Raw genomic sequence first — 17,500 nt, 5'->3', positions numbered from 1 at the left:
AGAGGAACCGGTCCATCATGTTCATAGCGAGTGTGAACACCTCCTCCTCCTGCCGCTCCTCTTGACACACCTGGCATGGGTGGGGGGGGAGACAAAGGTCATCAGTCATCGTGTCACAGGTGGGTGGCAGGTGGGTGGGGGGGGGACAGGTGGGTGAGGGTGACAGGTGGGTCGGGGGGGACAGGTGGGTGAGGGTGACAGGTGGGTGGGGGGGGACAGGTGGGTGAGGGTGACAGGTGGGTGAGGGTGACAGGTGGGTGGGGGGGGACAGGTGGGTGAGGGTGACAGGTGGGTGGAGGGGGGACAGGTGGGTGGGGGGGGGGTGACAGAGAGGTGGGTGGGTGACAGGTAGGTGGGTGGGTGACAGGTAGGTGGGTGGGTGACAGGTAGGTGGGTGGGTGATAAGTGGGTGGGGGGGACAGGTGGGTGTGGCGGGGTTAGGACAGGTGGGTGTGGAGACGCAGGTGGGTGTGGGAACTCTCCCAATAACTCACCTTGAACTAGGTTCCACTAACAGGTGACCACGTGCCACCACGCACACAATACTCAATAAACATAATTAAATACAATTAAAAACCCAACAAAAAAATCTTAGCTTGCAAAACTTACAGATGACCGCCATAGCCGACCATGAAGGGCTCTTCCCCATGGTCCATACCAGTTGACTGATGAGTGAGAAGCGGAGACCCGAGAGCTGAGTACCCACTTGTTACCCAGCTGACCACAGCAAACGAGACATGGTCACAACATAGAAGATCTAAACACGTACACGCACACACACACAGGGTGTGGGCAGTGGTGTTGAGACATCTCTAAAAATAACTAGTAGCAAGCAGTCTAGGTCAACCATCTACATGTTGTTTCTTGCCTGTCTTGTCGTTTACATGGAAGAACTCTACCAGAAGATACACCATAGTCACCCCAAGCATAAGGTGAAGGTCCGCTTCTATGGAGAGAGAGAGAGAGAGAGAGAGAGAGAGAGAGAGAGAGAGAGAGAGAGAGAGAGAGAGAGAGAGAGAGAGAGAGAGAGAGAGAGAGAGAGAGAGAGAGAGAGAGTAAGAGAGTGAGAGAGAGAGAGAGAGAGAGAGAGAGAGTGAGAGAGAGAGAGAGAGAGAGAGAGAGAGAGAGAGAGAGAGAGAGAGAGAGAGAGTAAGAGAGTGAGTGAGTGAGAGAGAGAGAGAGAGACATAGAGAGAGAGAGAGAGAGAGAGAGAGAGAGAGAGAGAGAGAGAGAGAGAGAGAGTAAGAGAGTGAGAGAGAGAGTCGTGTTACACACTATAGATCTAGCAAAGCTTACAGAATATCATCTTACATAACAGCAACTTCCTAGGAAGGTTCCGTTCAAATCCACCTCCCACTCATTCCTCACATGGAGGGTCCTGTGTAGACCCACCCATCTGTGGACCCATACTAGGAAGGTCCTGTTTATACCCACCCCTTTGTTGACCCATACTGGGAAGGTCCTGTTTATACCCACCCCTTTGTTGACCCATACTAGGAAGGTCCTGTTTAAACCCACCCATCTGTTGGACCCATACTAGGAAGGTCCTGTTTATACCCACCCCTTTGTTGACCCATACTGGGAAGGTCCTGTTTATACCCACCCCTTTGTTGACCCATACTGGGAAGGTCCTGTTTATACCCACCCCTTTGTTGACCCATACTGGGAAGGTCCCGTTTATACCCACCCCTTTGTTGACCCATACTGGGAAGGTCCTGTTTATACCCACCCCTTTGTTGACCCATACTAGGAAGGTCCTGTTTATACCCACCCCTTTGTTGACCCATACTAGGAAGGTCCTGTTTATACCCACCCCCTCTGTCTTGAGAGAGAGAGAGAGAGAGTATGCTAGTGTCTAGCATACCCCAGCAGACTTCAGGTATACTATGAGGATAACCTATTATACCCTATGAGTGAATAAGAATCAACAGTTACAAAACTGGAGGCCACTGGACAGTCACAATTACAACGAAGAACATTGTTGTCAAGCACCTTAAACCAAACACATTGAGGCGGGACCAAAGAGCCAGAGCTCAACCCCCGCAAGCACAACTAGGTGAGTACATTTTTTTTTTGTAAACTGAGTGACATTTTGATGCTTGATGAAAAAAAAAAAACATATTCTTACTTAGACGAAATTTGGTGGCAGGTGATGCCATAGGAAGTCGACGATCCGAGCGTCAATGTTGTGGCTTTAGGTAATTAGACCGGACTATTAGAGCGAAAAGCCTAACAATCTCTATCAGAAAATTAGGATCAGATAATTTGAAGAGCTAATGAGATGTACACACTCTAAGTAAGTGAATTGTTGCAGTTGCCTGCCACAAGTAACAACTCCAAGAGTAGTTCTGGCAATTAGAAAGTGACTCTATCTAGTGCAAGTCATAGAGTCCTGCTCTAAACTCTTCACAGCTTTATATACTGCTGACTTCTGCTGTGTGTTTGTCATTTATCTTTGGTACAGAGGAAATGTGTTAAGGAGCGGCGTTGATACCTGCTTGATGGGGTTCTGGGAGTTGTTCTACGTCCCCAACCCCGGCCCGAGGCCAGGCTTGGCGTGTTGAAGAGCTCCCGAAAGCCTCTCCGGGTATTATGTTGGGGGAGGAGACGCCTACAGGCAGGCGCAAGTTGGTACATGCGAGAGCATGTTGGGCCCTGACGCTCCTCTCAGCCCCGGCTGTCTTCCCCACCACCACCCACACCCACCCACCCCCCAACAGTGTGTTAAAACACCCCCCCCCCCTAGTAACACCCAATATTACCATCTTATAGGCCCATACGGCAGGTAGGCCTAACGCAGGTATTTACCTGAAGCTCATAGCCTACCCCCAGGTATCGTCAGGTGATTAGCATTGATGTACCAGCTGTGGCAGTCTAAACTCCTAGTAAATCTAGTTGAACTTATTTTAGCTCATGGTGGTACGGTGGGTGGTGCGTGTGTCTGGTCAATCCAGAGACAAGAGTTCAATCCCAATATATTATCATAATTATTTGTTGTTAAATGCACCAGGTTTACTGATAGCATTTGTGCTAATGATTCAACCTCTGCAGCTGCTGCCTTGGGAACAAAACTCAACACTAGAGGCAGCATGACTATGCTATGTTCGTCACCAACATGACTATGCTGTGAGGTCATTAAGCTGGCGGTAAGGACAGTCTTGTATTGTCTACATGCATAATTATCGTGACGATTTGATCATTCAACAGGGAGCAGCAGCAGTAGAGTTGATGAGGACCAGCAACTGAACACGAGCCCACTCAGCCAACGAGGTCAACTATGCAACACTACCCAACAGGTAAACCATGATGTTGCAAAAGCCTTACACCAATGTCAGACCAACATTGATATCATCGTACCATCAACGTCATATCGACGCACGTTCATAAATCTGGTACGTATCGATCTCTTAGTGAAAGAAATAGTAATGAATCTTCATTTATGTTCGCAGAAGTGTGTGGGGGTGAAGCCGTTCTTGCTCCCATGACCTCACAATCATAATACAATATTGTATTATTAGCCGGTATTCTATTATTAGCCGCCTTAAGTTCTTAAAGGAGGTGGGTGAGGAACTCATTAGGCAAACTAGAGACTCAATAGCGGCCAGTTTCCTGTTCCAGCGCCTGAGTGTCGCGGTCCAGAGAGGAAATGCGTGCTGTATCTTGGACACGCACCCCCACACGAAGAGCCAGACGAGGTCTCAAACACCGACTGCCACATCTCGACATTCCCTGATCAAAAACAAACCACTTAAGCATGGTCTCAAGTCTTAAACCTCCCCAAAAGTCCAACTAACGTACGTGCTCCCTCTGCACTGATATCTTTTCTCTGGGGTGCTCTTCACCCTCTCTTCCACAGCCGCCAATAACAGGCAGCAAACCGGTTTCCCGCCCCGGTGTAGTGTGGGGGCCCCACAGGGGATGGGAGCTAGTGTGGGCAACCCCTTACAACCCATTGGGGTGTACAACACATCCTGAACTGTGATGATGGGGTTATGAGGGGCCCACGATAGGTGAACCCCCTGCCAGTCTCACTCCCCTAAAATGCCTCTTACATTCAAATGATATATTTATATGTATATAATATATACGTAACATAACATATATAGTACTAAATAGGACAAAACGGGTCAGATCAATGATTCTAAAACGAATCTTTTCTATTTTTTTTACGTTTTTCTACAAATCGTGAAGTTGAAAAGCAAGTTATTTTTATAATTTCATTAAGGGGTAACAGAATTGCGTTTCGTGTTCCCTTGTCAACATTATCATGTCCACTCTGCCTTCTCTACGCTAATCTAGAGAGGATACGTACTAGAATCGTGCCTGTAAGATTGAGAGGCTAGGCTATCCTAATGCTTGGGAGATTGAGGGGCTAGGCTATCCTTATGCTAGGGATAATGGGGGCTAGGCTATCTTTATGCTTGGGAGACTGGGGGCTAGGCTATCCTTATGCTAGGGATAATGGGGGCTAGGCTATCTTTATGCTTGGGAGATTGAGGGGCTAGGCTATCCTTATCCTTGGGAGAATGGGGGCTAGGCTACCCTTATGCTTGAGAGAATGGGGGCTAGGCTACCCTTATGCTTGAGAGAATGGGGGCTAGGCTATCCTTATGCTTGGGGAGAATGGGGGCTAGGCTATCCTTATGCTTGGGGAGAATGGGGGCTAGGCTATCCTTATGCTTGGGGAGAATGGGGGCTAGGCTATCCTTATCCTTGGGATAATGAGGGTCTATTAGCACCCATTAAATACAGAATAAAGAAATTAATAAAGACCTACACCATCATCCTACACCTTGAGGATATCTTGAATTAGTTCCGAGAATCAATGACCCCCGCGGCCCGGTCTCTGACCTGGCCTTTTGGTTAGTGGTCTAGTCGAACCAGTTGGGCATTGATCAATCTGTACGAGGTTGGCCACCGTACTGCACAATGGAAATACTCAAAGAGAAAGCAGAAAGGATGACAGGGCTGATACCTGGTATCTGGGACCTTTCCTATGAAGATAAAGCGGTTTCAATCGCCTCTCACTAGACACAGGACAAGAGGGAGACGGGGGGGGGGGGTTTAGGGGCATAAAATGGGGTTGAGGTCGATTAGTAGCATAAATAAGGGGATTAATGGCATAAGCAAGTGGGTTATGGGCATAGACATTGGAGGGTTTTTGACAAAAAAAATTGACATTAGGGGTTGGATGCCCCATTAACTATTAGTTAATGGGGCACAACTATTAATCAGTTGTTGGGTTGTTAGTGAAAGCCTCTTTCCTTTCACTTGCTGTTTCTGCCCTGAGTATAACCAGGAGTATACCACTCTAGTATACCCGGAGTATACCTTGAATATACTCGGAGAGAGAGTTCTTGGGGGAATCCTCAAGCCTGGCCAGGGGGGGGGAGGGGGGTTAGACTTATTGAAAAAAAATTCTATGCAGCCTATTTCAAATTACAATCTTAAGCCTTATTCCTTTGTGATCGTGGCTATCGTATCCACTGGTTGTGACAAGACGCTGTTACCACAGGGGATTGTAAATCACAGTTACCACAGGGGATTGTAAATCAGTTACCACAGTGGATTGTAAATCGCAGTTACCACAGGGGATTGTAAATCAGTTACCACAGTGGATTGTAAATCACAGTTACCACAGGGGATTGTAAATCAGTTACCACAGTGAATTGTAAATCACAGTTACCACAGTGGATTGTAAATCGCAGTTACCACAGGGGATTGTAAATCACAGTTACCACAGTGGATTGTAAATCACAGTTACCACAGGGGATTGTAAATCAGTTACCACAGGGGATTGTAAATCACAGTTACCACAGTGGATTGTAAATCACAGTTACCACAGGGGATTGTAAATCACAGTTACCACAGGGGATTGTAAATCAGTTACCACAGGGGATTGTAAATCGCAGTTACCACAGGGGATTGTAAATCACAGTTACCACAGGGGATTGTAAATCACAGTTACCACAGGGGATTGTAAATCACAGTTACCACAGGGGATTGTAAATCACAGTTACTACAGTGGATTGTAAATCAGTTACCACAGGGGATTGTAAATCACAGTTACCACAGTTGATTGTAAATCACAGTTACCACAGTGGATTGTAAATCACAGTTACCACAGGGGATTGTAAATCACAGTTACCACAGTGGATTGTAAATCACAGTTACCACAGGGGATTGTAAATCGCAGTTACCACAGGGGATTGTAAATCACAGTTACCACAGGGGATTGTAAATCACAGTTACCACAGTGGATTGTAAATCACAGTTACCACAGGGGATTGTAAATCACAGTTACCACAGGGGATTGTAAATCACAGTTACCACAGTGAACTGTAAATCACAGTTACCACAGTGGATTGTAAATCACAGTTACCACAGGGGATTGTAAATCAGTTACCACAGTGGATTGTAAATCACAGTTACCACAGTGAATTGTAAATCACAGTTACCACAGGGGATTGTAAATCGCAGTTACCACAGGGGATTGTAAATCGCAGTTACCACAGGGGATTGTAAATCGCAGTTACCACAGGGGATTGTAAATCAGTTACCACAGGGGATTGTAAATCAGTTACCACAGGGGATTGTAAATCAGTTACCACAGGGAATTGTAAATCACAGTTACCACAGTGGATTGTAAATCACAGTTACCACAGGGGATTGTAAATCACAGTTACCACAGTGGATTGTAAATCACAGTTACCACAGGGGATTGTAAATCGCAGTTACCACAGGGGATTGTAAATCACAGTTACCACAGGGGATTGTAAATCAGTTACCACAGGGGATTGTAAATCAGTTACCACAGGGGATTGTAAATCGCAGTTACCACAGGGGATTGTAAATCAGTTACCACAGGGGATTGTAAATCACAGTTACCACAGTGGATTGTAAATCACAGTTACCACAGGGGATTGTAAATCACAGTTACCACAGGGGATTGTAAATCACAGTTACCACAGGGGATTGTAAATCAGTTACCACAGGGGATTGTAAATCGCAGTTACCACAGGGGATTGTAAATCACAGTTACCACAGGGGATTGTAAATCACAGTTACCACAGGGGATTGTAAATCACAGTTACCACAGGGGATTGTAAATCACAGTTACTACAGTGGATTGTAAATCACAGTTACCACAGTGGATTGTAAATCACAGTTACCACAGGGGATTGTAAATCACAGTTACCACAGGGGATTGTAAATCACAGTTACCACAGTGGATTGTAAATCAGTTACCACAGTGGATTGTAAATCACAGTTACCACAGGGGATTGTAAATCAGTTACCACAGTGGATTGTAAATCACAGTTACCACAGTGGATTGTAAATCACAGTTACCACAGGGGATTGTAAATCGCAGTTACCACAGGGGATTGTAAATCGCAGTTACCACAGGGGATTGTAAATTAGTTACCACAGGGGATTGTAAATCAGTTACCACAGGGAATTGTAAATCACAGTTACCACAGTGGATTGTAAATCACAGTTACCACAGGGGATTGTAAATCACAGTTACCACAGTGGATTGTAAATCACAGTTACCACAGGGGATTGTAAATCGCAGTTACCACAGGGGATTGTAAATCACAGTTACCACAGGGGATTGTAAATCAGTTACCACAGGGGATTGTAAATCAGTTACCACAGGGGATTGTAAATCAGTTACCACAGGGGATTGTAAATCGCAGTTACCACAGGGGATTGTAAATCACAGTTACCACAGGGGATTGTAAATCGCAGTTACCACAGGGGATTGTAAATCACAGTTACCACAGGGGATTGTAAATCAGTTACCACAGGGGATTGTAAATCACAGTTACCACAGGGGATTGTAAATCGCAGTTACCACAGGGGATTGTATATAGCAGTTACCACAGGGGATTGTAAATCACAGTTACCACAGGGGATTGTAAATCAGTTACCACAGGGGATTGTAAATCAGTTACCACAGGGGATTGTAAATCACAGTTACCACAGGGGATTGTAAATCGCAGTTACCACAGGGGATTGTAAATCACAGTTACCACAGGGGATTGTAAATCAGTTACCACGGTGTCAGGGGAAAGGGCTTTCCCCTGATAATTCCCTCCCTCCCCCGTTATTGCAAGTAATTGCAATAATAACTCTTATTAATCATATTCCCGCGACAATGTGCTTTCCTCAAAGTTTTTAACAAGTTTTACCATTTTTAGTATATCGATTTCTGGCCGTAGGGGAATGTATAGGTCAAAATATGATGTACTATTCAAGAGGACAGGTTGAGTGGTGACAGGAATAGGGAGGGATAGGTGGACAGGCCGTGGAGGGAAGGATAGACGGACCTGTCGGCCGTGCTTCTAGGAATTAGGCCTCGGCAACACATCCCAGTATTACGGCATCCTCTCCCACACATATATGTACTTACGGGCTCACCATAGCCCGTGCTACTTGGAACTGTTTGTTCCAAGTAGCGAATCTTTAACAGCAACAACTCTCCACACTGGCCATAAGCACTGTCGGCTGCTACAGTGACCCGGCCGCTTTATGCAGCCTCGCATTTTGACGTATATTGTACCTAACGGCCCAAAAACCGTCGTTCTAGAAAATGGCAGCGGCTCCCGAAGTTGACTTAATGTCCCGTTTTCTGTTGTGGGTCCTCTGGTTGGTGAGGTTATCTTGAGATGATTTCGGGGCTTTAGTGTCCCCGCGGCCCGATCTTCGACCAGGGCCTCCACCCCCAGGAAGCAGCCCGTGACAGCTGACTAACACCCAGGTACATATTTTACTGCTAGGTAACAGGGGCATAGGGTGAAAGAAACTTTGCCCATTGTTTCTCGCCGGCGCCTGGGATCGAACGCGGGACCACAGGATCACAAGTCCAGCGTGCTGTCCGCTCGGCCGACCGGCTCCCTGTTCCTAGCCTCATACTCCTTTTAAAATTAGCATAGAAAAAACATTGATGGTAAACTGCCTGATGTTGAAAGTAAACTTGACTGAGTCTACTGGAGGATACAGTTTACAACGATCACATAAATGATTTACTGTAACTGGGTGATCAATATGATTGGGAGATTTGGAGTTAGGCTATCCATATACTTGGGAAATTGGAGGCTAGGCTATCATTATGCTTGGAAGATTGGGGCTAGGTTATCCATATGTTTGGGAGATTGGAGGCCAGGCTCTCCATATACTATGGAGATTGGGAGCCAGGCTAACGATATACTATAGAGATTGGGGGTTAGGCCAACCATATACTATGAAGATTAGGGGCCAGGCTAACTATATACTATGGAGATTGGGGGCCAGGCTAACCATATACTATGGAGATTGGGGGCCAGGCTAACTATATACTATGGAGATTGGGGGCCAGGCTAACTATATACTATGGAGATTGGGGGCCAGGCTCTCCATATACTATGGAGATTGGGGGCCAGGCTAACCATATACTATGGAGATTGGGGGCCAGGCCATCCATATGATTTTGAGGTGATGCCTAGGCTGTCCAAGTGCTTAGAAGATTGGGGGCCCTGGCCGTATGTTTGGGAGATTAAGATCAGCAGAGCACAAGACAGTGCAAACATTGCGGACAACCAAATGGACATTCTTCCAAACGGCATTTAGTCAACTGTAATAAGTTACAGCTGGTAAGTTATCCCTTTCCAAACGACCCTGTATCTTGAGATCATTTCAGGGCTTAGTGTCCCCGCGGCCCGGTCCTCGACCAGGCCTCCACACCCCAGGAAGCAGCCCGTGACAGCTGACTAACTCCCAGGTACCTATTTTACTGCTAGGTAAGAGGGGCATAGGGTGAAAGAAACATTTTGCCCATTTGTCTCCGCCTCCACCGGGGATCGAACCCGGAACCTCAGGACTACGAATCCGAAGCGCTGTCCACTCAGCTGTCAGCGACAGACGCAGCCTAATTCCTGCGAATTTCCTCCCTGACTCGAATCACCAATAACTACCAATTAATAAATACTCAAACTATGAAGCTGGCACTGGCGGCTTTGTTTACATTTAATAAACAGTGTATATGAGACGGTGAAGCCTCAACAAAATGTATATACTGTGGAATGAATCAAAACAAACCAAATTCAAATTTCAAACAATTCAGCCAATTAATGTGTTTGGCTGTAGGCCTAAGAGCTGTCAAAAAAAAAAAATTGTCTATAGGCTTACGAGTTGATGCTATAGGATGTGTGGATATAGAACATAATATAATTAGTATAACATTATACAATCAAACATTAACATTGTATAACATTATACAATCAAATGGTGGCCTACAGCCTAATTGTTTACCCTCGAAGGGCTCGAATGATCGTTCTTATAAATCTGTAAATATTGCAGTATTGCGGTATTGAGTTCAGTCACGCAAAATTAGGATTAAGGCCATTCCCCAAGGAGAGGCAGGCGACCATGGTCCCAGATGTGGTATAAATCACAGAGGTGCACATTCATATTTTCTATACTGGGTCCATCGGTTAGGTTAGGTTAGGGTAATTTAGTGCATTATTTTTATGACGTTGTGACAACTTGAGAGGATAGTGATGGTGGACCACAAGGTGTTGTGAGAGGATAGTGAAGGTGGACCACAAGGTGTTGTGGGAGGATAGTGAAGGTGGACCACAAGGTGTTGTGGGAGGATAGTGATGGTGGACCACAAGGTGTTGTGAGAGGATAGTGAAGGTGGACCACAAGGTGTTGTGAGAGGATAGTGAAGGTGGACCACAAGGTGTTGTGGGAGGATAGTGATGGTGGACCACAAGGTGTTGTGAGAGGATAGTGAAGGTGGACCACAAGGTGTTGTGGGAGGATAGTGAAGGTGGACCACAAGGTGTCGTGGGAGGATAGTGAAGGTGGACCACAAGGTGTTGTGAGAGGATAGTGAAGGTGGACCACAAGGTGTTGTGAGAGGATAGTGAAGGTGGACCACAAGGTGTTGTGGGAGGATAGTGAAGGTGGACCACAAGGTGTTGTGAGAGGATAGTGAAGGTGGACCACAAGGTGTTGTGAGAGGATAGTGAAGGTGGACCACAAGGTGTTGTGGGAGGATAGTGAAGGCGGACCACAAGGTGTTGTGGGAGGATAGTGAAGGTGGACCACAAGGTGTTGTGAGAGGATAGTGAAGGTGGACCACAAGGTGTTGTGGGAGGATAGTGAAGGTGGACCACAAGGTGTTGTGGGAGGATAGTGAAGGTGGACCACAAGGTGTTGTGGGAGGATAGTGAAGGTGGACCACAAGGTGTTGTGGGAGGATAGTGAAGGTGGACCACAAGGTGTTGTGGGAGGATAGTGAAGGTGGACCACAAGGTGTTGTTTGAGGATAGTGAAGGTGGACCACAAGCTGTTGTGGGAGGATAGTGATGGTGGACCACAAGGTGTTGTGGGAGGATAGTGAAGGTGGACCACAAGGTGTTGTGAGAGGATAGTGAAGGTGGACCACAAGGTGTTGTGAGAGGATAGTGAAGGCGGACCCACAAGACGAGACTAAACTAATGTAAGAGAAAGTAAAGAAGGGTCTACAAGGGCATCCAGTGATACCACGAGACAAACATCACTAAGACAGGCATCCACCGGGAGTAGAAGAACTCCAGAAACCCTAGCCAGGCATGCTCCAGGTACCCTGCAGGTGTGTGATAGCATCTGCAGGAGCATGTACACGCTGCAGCATCACCGGCATACAAGCGGCAGGCCCACTGAGAGTTGTCAATGCAATACAATATGAACCCGGGCTGCCATGCAAGAAGGTACCTGTGTTGCAAGTGTCCAACGTGGGAGAGCTTCGGAGGCGAGGCAGCAGGAGGGTGGTGGGTACCTGTGTCCCAGACAGGCTGCTGCTCTCGTTGCAACACTGCCACTCAACATTCTTGCATTCCATTACACGGAAAAGAAATATCAATTCTACTTGTTTCAGACATAATATGTGACGGTACTTGCCATAGCCTAGCGTGAGAGTACAGCTGCCATAGCCTAGCGTGAGAGTACAGCTGCCATAGCCTAGCGTGAGAGTACAGCTGCCATAGCCTAGCGTGAGAGTACAGCTGCCATAGCCTAGCGTGAGAGTACAGCTGCCATAGCCTAGCGTGAGAGTACAGCTGCCATAGCCTAGCGTGAGAGTACAGCTGCCATAGCCTAGAGTGAGAGTACAGCTGCCATAGCCTAGCGTGAGAGTACAGCTGCCATAGCCTAGCGTGAGAGTACAGCTGCCATAGCCTAGCGTGAGAGTACAGCTGCCATAGCCTAGCGTGAGAGTACAGCTGCCATAGCCTAGCGTGAGAGTACAGCTGCCATAGCCTAGCGTGAGAGTACAGCTGCCATAGCCTAGCGTGAGAGTACAGCTGCCATAGCCTAGCGTGAGAGTACAGCTGCCATAGCCTAGCGTGAGAGTACAGCTCACAATTATAAGGAACAAAATGTGCCACAAAACTGTTCAAATATCCTCCTGAACATTACATAAAGTGAACTAGAATACACCAGGTAACGACTTTGCCCGTTGAACAAGAAACAGACGAATAAACGTAGAGAACAAATCTATAGAAATAGTCACCGGAAAGTTTGGAGGATGGGATTAGCTTAGGCTATAGGCAAACATGATAGTGGTTCAATAGGCCTATAAATAGGCGCTGCCACGCATGCGCCAGTACACGTCAACTAACCTATTCACCAGATTGTGTAAGGTTCATTACGAATGATAATATGTATGTTCTTTGCCTACTGGAAGCATACCAGGATGTTAGTGAGGCTGTGTCATACTCAGACGCTTAGCAGCCAATGATTTGGTGTCACGTTTAAGCTGATGTTGACACAGGCGGAAATGGTGCCAACCTGTCATGTTGAGGGCGGCGATAATGCGGTCACTGTGTCACCATCACTGTGTCACCATGTTATAGCTGGCGGTGGTGACACAGGTCATACCTGGAGCATACCTACAGAGGATATCGAGAGTTCCTCTACTCCCTGAGCCTTACCTCTCCCAACCAACCCAGGCTCCATTTTAGGCCAATGTTCCTTGGAGCACATTGTATCGCCACATTGTATCCAAGCCTGCTCACCAATGGACATTAAAATCTTACCAAACCGAACCTCCCCAAACCCCACCCTAAACCCCCATGTAATGGATGGGTTTAAGTTTTTTTTTGTACCCAAAATAGCAAGCTTTATGCAGGCGATGAGTCACAATAACGTGGCTTAAGTATGTTGACCAGACCACACACTAGAAATTGAAGGGACGACGACGTTTCGGTCCGTCCTGGACCATTCTCAAGTCGATTCGACTTGAGAATGGTCCAGGATGGACCGAAACGTCGTCGTCCCTTCAATTTCTAGTGTGTGGTCTGGTCAACTTAGCAAGCTTTAGTTGTACCTTAGTTGCTGAACTCACTGTATGCTAATTTCTCTCAATCTTTATATTTCATATTTATCTATAAATATGAAATAGTGAAGGTGGCGTCATTTTCTAACTTTTCACTTCCTCTGCACAGCATGTGGAAATTGACAGCAGTATCATGTTCATATCGGCGTAGGAGAGATAAATGCCACCTGTGGTGTCTGGGTGTTGGTAGTGTGGCCACGATACTTAACGAGTAAGAATGTTGTCAGTGTCATGCCTAGCACCAGCTCAGTGTTGGTAGTGTGGTCAGTAATGCTGGAGAGTAATGCTGTTGTCAGTTATGCTGTTGTCAGGGATGCAGGTCCAATCAACACCATTTTAAACCTACCTAACCTTACCTAACCAAACCTAACCTTACCTAACGTAACCTAATCTTACCTAACCTAACCTTACCTAATCTAACCTTACCTAACCTTACCTAACTTAACCTAACCTAATCTTACCTAACCCAAATCAAGCTCACCTAAGCCAACAAAGCCTAGCATAGCCTGAGTTAATATATCCTAACTTGAGATATTTGACAATCAGAAAAATGGGCGCCTAGTGGAAACGCCTATGGATTCTGTCTATGGATTCTGTCTATGGGTCCTGTCTATGGGTCTATGCGTCAACGTTGTTAAAGGCATCAATGTTAACAAATGTATTGATCATGTTGACCCGTGAAAGCGTACAATCTTAAGAACATTAAGATGAAGATAACTGCAGAAGGCCCATTGGCCCAAACGAGGCAGCTCCTATCTATAACCCCCCAATCTCATTCACATATACAGTATGTCTAACCTACGCTTGAAACAATCGAGGGATCCTACTTATATTGTGTTAGGTAAATCGTTCCACAAATCAACAACCCTGTTACCAAACCAGTATTTACCCCAGGTCTTTCCGAAATCTAAACTTATCCAATTTATACCCATTGTTTCGTGTTCAATTTTGTGTTCATCTTTCACCAATTTTCATCTGTCGCTGTACACACACACACACACACACGTGTCTGAACAATTGTTATTCATTACCTCCAAAGGATACCTGATCAACCAGGCTGTGACTCATACGTCAGGCTGCGAGCAGCCGCGTCTAACAGCCTGGTTGATCAGTCCAGCAACCAGGAGGCCTGGTCGACGACCGGGCCGCGGGGACACTAAGCCCCGGAAGCACCTCAAGGTAGCCTCAAGGTACCCCATCACTAAGAGAACTGATCCAAACACACTGAGCAAAAATATTAGCATCAGCATTTTATAAACGTGGTTGGCCTGCATGTATCCAACTCAAGGACCTCCGTACATACCCACACAGTTCTAGAAACCCATTCCCATAATTGTCGAAATATTCAGTCTCTTAAAAAAATCTTCTTAGGGTATTAAACCATCTTGAAAAAGAGCCACACTTTAGTCATCTCTCGAAAAGCCTAATCCAAATACCCCGCAAATTAAAAAATAAAGTCTGAATTACATCTAAGTACTAATTTATTACAAAAACCTTAGCAGAACATACTCATTCATCACTAGAAACACCTCGCCTGAATCTGAAGACACAATACATCTCCAACAATTACTATTCATATCCATACTCACCTTATTTTTGAACCAACATCCACTCGATAAACACATAATATCATTCTTTCACTCGTCAACAATATCCGCTCGTTAAGCACACAGTATTACATCATTCTTGCAAATCGTCACCCGTATCCACTTGTTAAACATATAACATCAATCTTACAATCTTCACTCATCTGTAAAATGCGTAAAGCCTATTTAAAAATGGCCCTTAAAGTACCTATTAAACAGCCAGCATAAACATCTCGTTCATCTCAGAAACATTTAAGACAAGCTAAGTCTGTACTTAACAAATAACTGACAATAGACACACTTGTATCCACACAAATATCCACAGACCAGCCACATCTATATCCACACAAATATCTTCACAGACCAGCCACATCTATAATCCACACAAATATCTTCAGAGACCAGCCACATCTATATCCACACAAATATCTTCAGAGACCTGCCACATCTATATCCACACAAATATCTTCAGAGACCTGCCACATCTATAATCCACACAAATATCTTCAGAGACCAGCTACATATATATCCACACAAATATCTTCAGAGACCAGCCACATCTATAATCCACACAAATATCTTCAGAGACCAGCCACATCTATATCCACACAAATATCTTCAGAGACCAGCCACATCTATATCCACACAAATATCTTCAGAGACCAGCCACATCTATATCCACACAAATATCTTCAGAGACCAGCCACATCTATATCCACACAAATATCTTCAGAGACCAGCTACATATATATCCACACAAATATCTTCAGAGACCAGCTACATCTATATCCACACAAATATCTTCAGACCAGCCACATCTATAATCCACACAAATATCTTCAGACCAGCCACATCTATAATCCACACAAATATCTTCAGAGACCAGCCACATCTATATCCACACAAATATCTTCAGAGACCAGCCACATCCATATCCACACATACTGCCCATCCTTGAAACGAGGGATACTTGACCATGATAAATGCCCAAAAATGCCCCAAATCCCAAATCTTTACCACCTTCTCACAGGAATATAAAAAAGTCTACATAAAGTAATAGAAAGAAATCCTAATTCAAATGTGAAAAAAAGAGGATTTGAGGGTCAATGTTAACTAGTAGAGGTGGATGATAGAATCCTCTAGACACACCAATGGATACCACAAGAGGCCTCTACTTGTTAATAGAGAATCTTGCAGGTGGTTGTCTATAAACCTCACTCAATGCTCTATAAGGACGACTCAATCCCACACTGCCCATTCGTACTTACTAGACACAAGGTATAGACGATTCAACAAGATATCACGGACAAGATATAGGCGAGTTAACACAAGATATCATGGGCAAGACATAGCCAATTTAACACAAGATATCAGGGACAAGACATAGACAATTTAACACAAGATATCAGGGACAAGACATAGGCAATCTAACACAAGATATCAGGGACAAGACATAGACAATTTAACACATGATATCAGGGACAAGACATAGACAATTTAACACAAGATATCAGGGACAAGACATAGACAATTTAACACAAGATATCAGGGACAAGACATAGACAATTTAACACATGATATCAGGGACAAGACATAGGCAATCTAACACAAGATATCAGAGACACGGTATATACCCTATCCAAGACAAGATATCAGGAACAAGGCACCGATAACTCAAGACAGAGACCAACCTCCAAGCCAAGACATACGCACACGTTATAGCAAGGTCAAAGACCACGACCAAGGAGACAAAGCCTCACAAGATGGAGATTAAGGAGATGAAGATGGAGATTAAGGAGATGAAGATGGAGATTAAGGAGATGAAGATGGAGATTAAGGAGATGAAGATGGAGATTAAGGAGATGAAGATGGAGATTAAGGAGATGAACATGGAGATTAAGGAGATGAAGATGGAGATTAAGGAGATGAAGATGGAGATTAAGGAGATGAAGATGGAGATTAAGGAGATGAAGATGGAGATTAAGGAGATGAAGATGGAGATTAAGAAGATGAAGATGGAGATTAAGGAGATGAAGATGGAGATTAAGGAGATGAAGATGGAGATTAAGGAGATGAAGATGGAGATTAAGGAGATGCTGGAGACCGTACCTGCAGCATCCAGTGGGCCACGATCTCCCTCATATGGGGCTCCACGTCGGTCTGTACGCACGAGAAATAACTCGAATTGGGCATGTATTTCTCCTCCAAGTTCAAGAGGTTCAAGAGAACTCGGTCGTCTTTAAGAAGGACGGGATCTAGGTAGGCTTTGCACTTCATGTCCAGTTCCACAGACGCATTCTCGCAGCACAGGAGATCCATCTTGTCCATGCTGCAATTGGGTCGTTAAGCGCACTAAAGGTATGGTAGTTAGTGTAACTAGAGGACACTACTAGTCAGTCCTCACAAGTCGTACAGCTGACCATTTTCACGGCGATTTTTGACCTTTTTTTTTGTTAAATAAAGTTCCTGTGGCAAAAATAAATGACTAGTTTTTTTTTTATCGGACCCAAAATATTATATATATTATATATACCCCAATTTCGATTTT

The 17,500-nt window shown here is 45.2% G+C and overlaps 1 protein-coding gene across 1 annotated transcript in view; it reads right to left on the bottom strand.

Moving 5' to 3' along the window:
• LOC123750428 (G1/S-specific cyclin-D2) overlaps positions 1–17,500 on the bottom strand; it is a 112,075-nt gene that overhangs the window by 94,378 nt on the left and 197 nt on the right. The window contains exons 2-3 of the mRNA XM_069322734.1: positions 17,062–17,418; positions 1–70 (exon numbers count right to left, since the gene is read on the bottom strand). The exon at positions 1–70 is cut by the window's left edge and continues 146 nt beyond it. Coding sequence (XP_069178835.1) covers positions 1–70; positions 17,062–17,280 — 289 coding nt within the window. The 5' untranslated portion in view covers positions 17,281–17,418. The remainder of the gene's footprint in view (positions 71–17,061; positions 17,419–17,500) is intronic.

The sequence above is a fragment of the Procambarus clarkii genome, chromosome 11, assembly GCF_040958095.1.
Source record: "Procambarus clarkii isolate CNS0578487 chromosome 11, FALCON_Pclarkii_2.0, whole genome shotgun sequence".
Lineage (NCBI taxonomy): Eukaryota > Metazoa > Arthropoda > Malacostraca > Decapoda > Cambaridae > Procambarus > Procambarus clarkii.
Note: the sequence above shows the minus strand (reverse complement) of the source record. Positions and strands in the feature narration are given on the sequence as shown.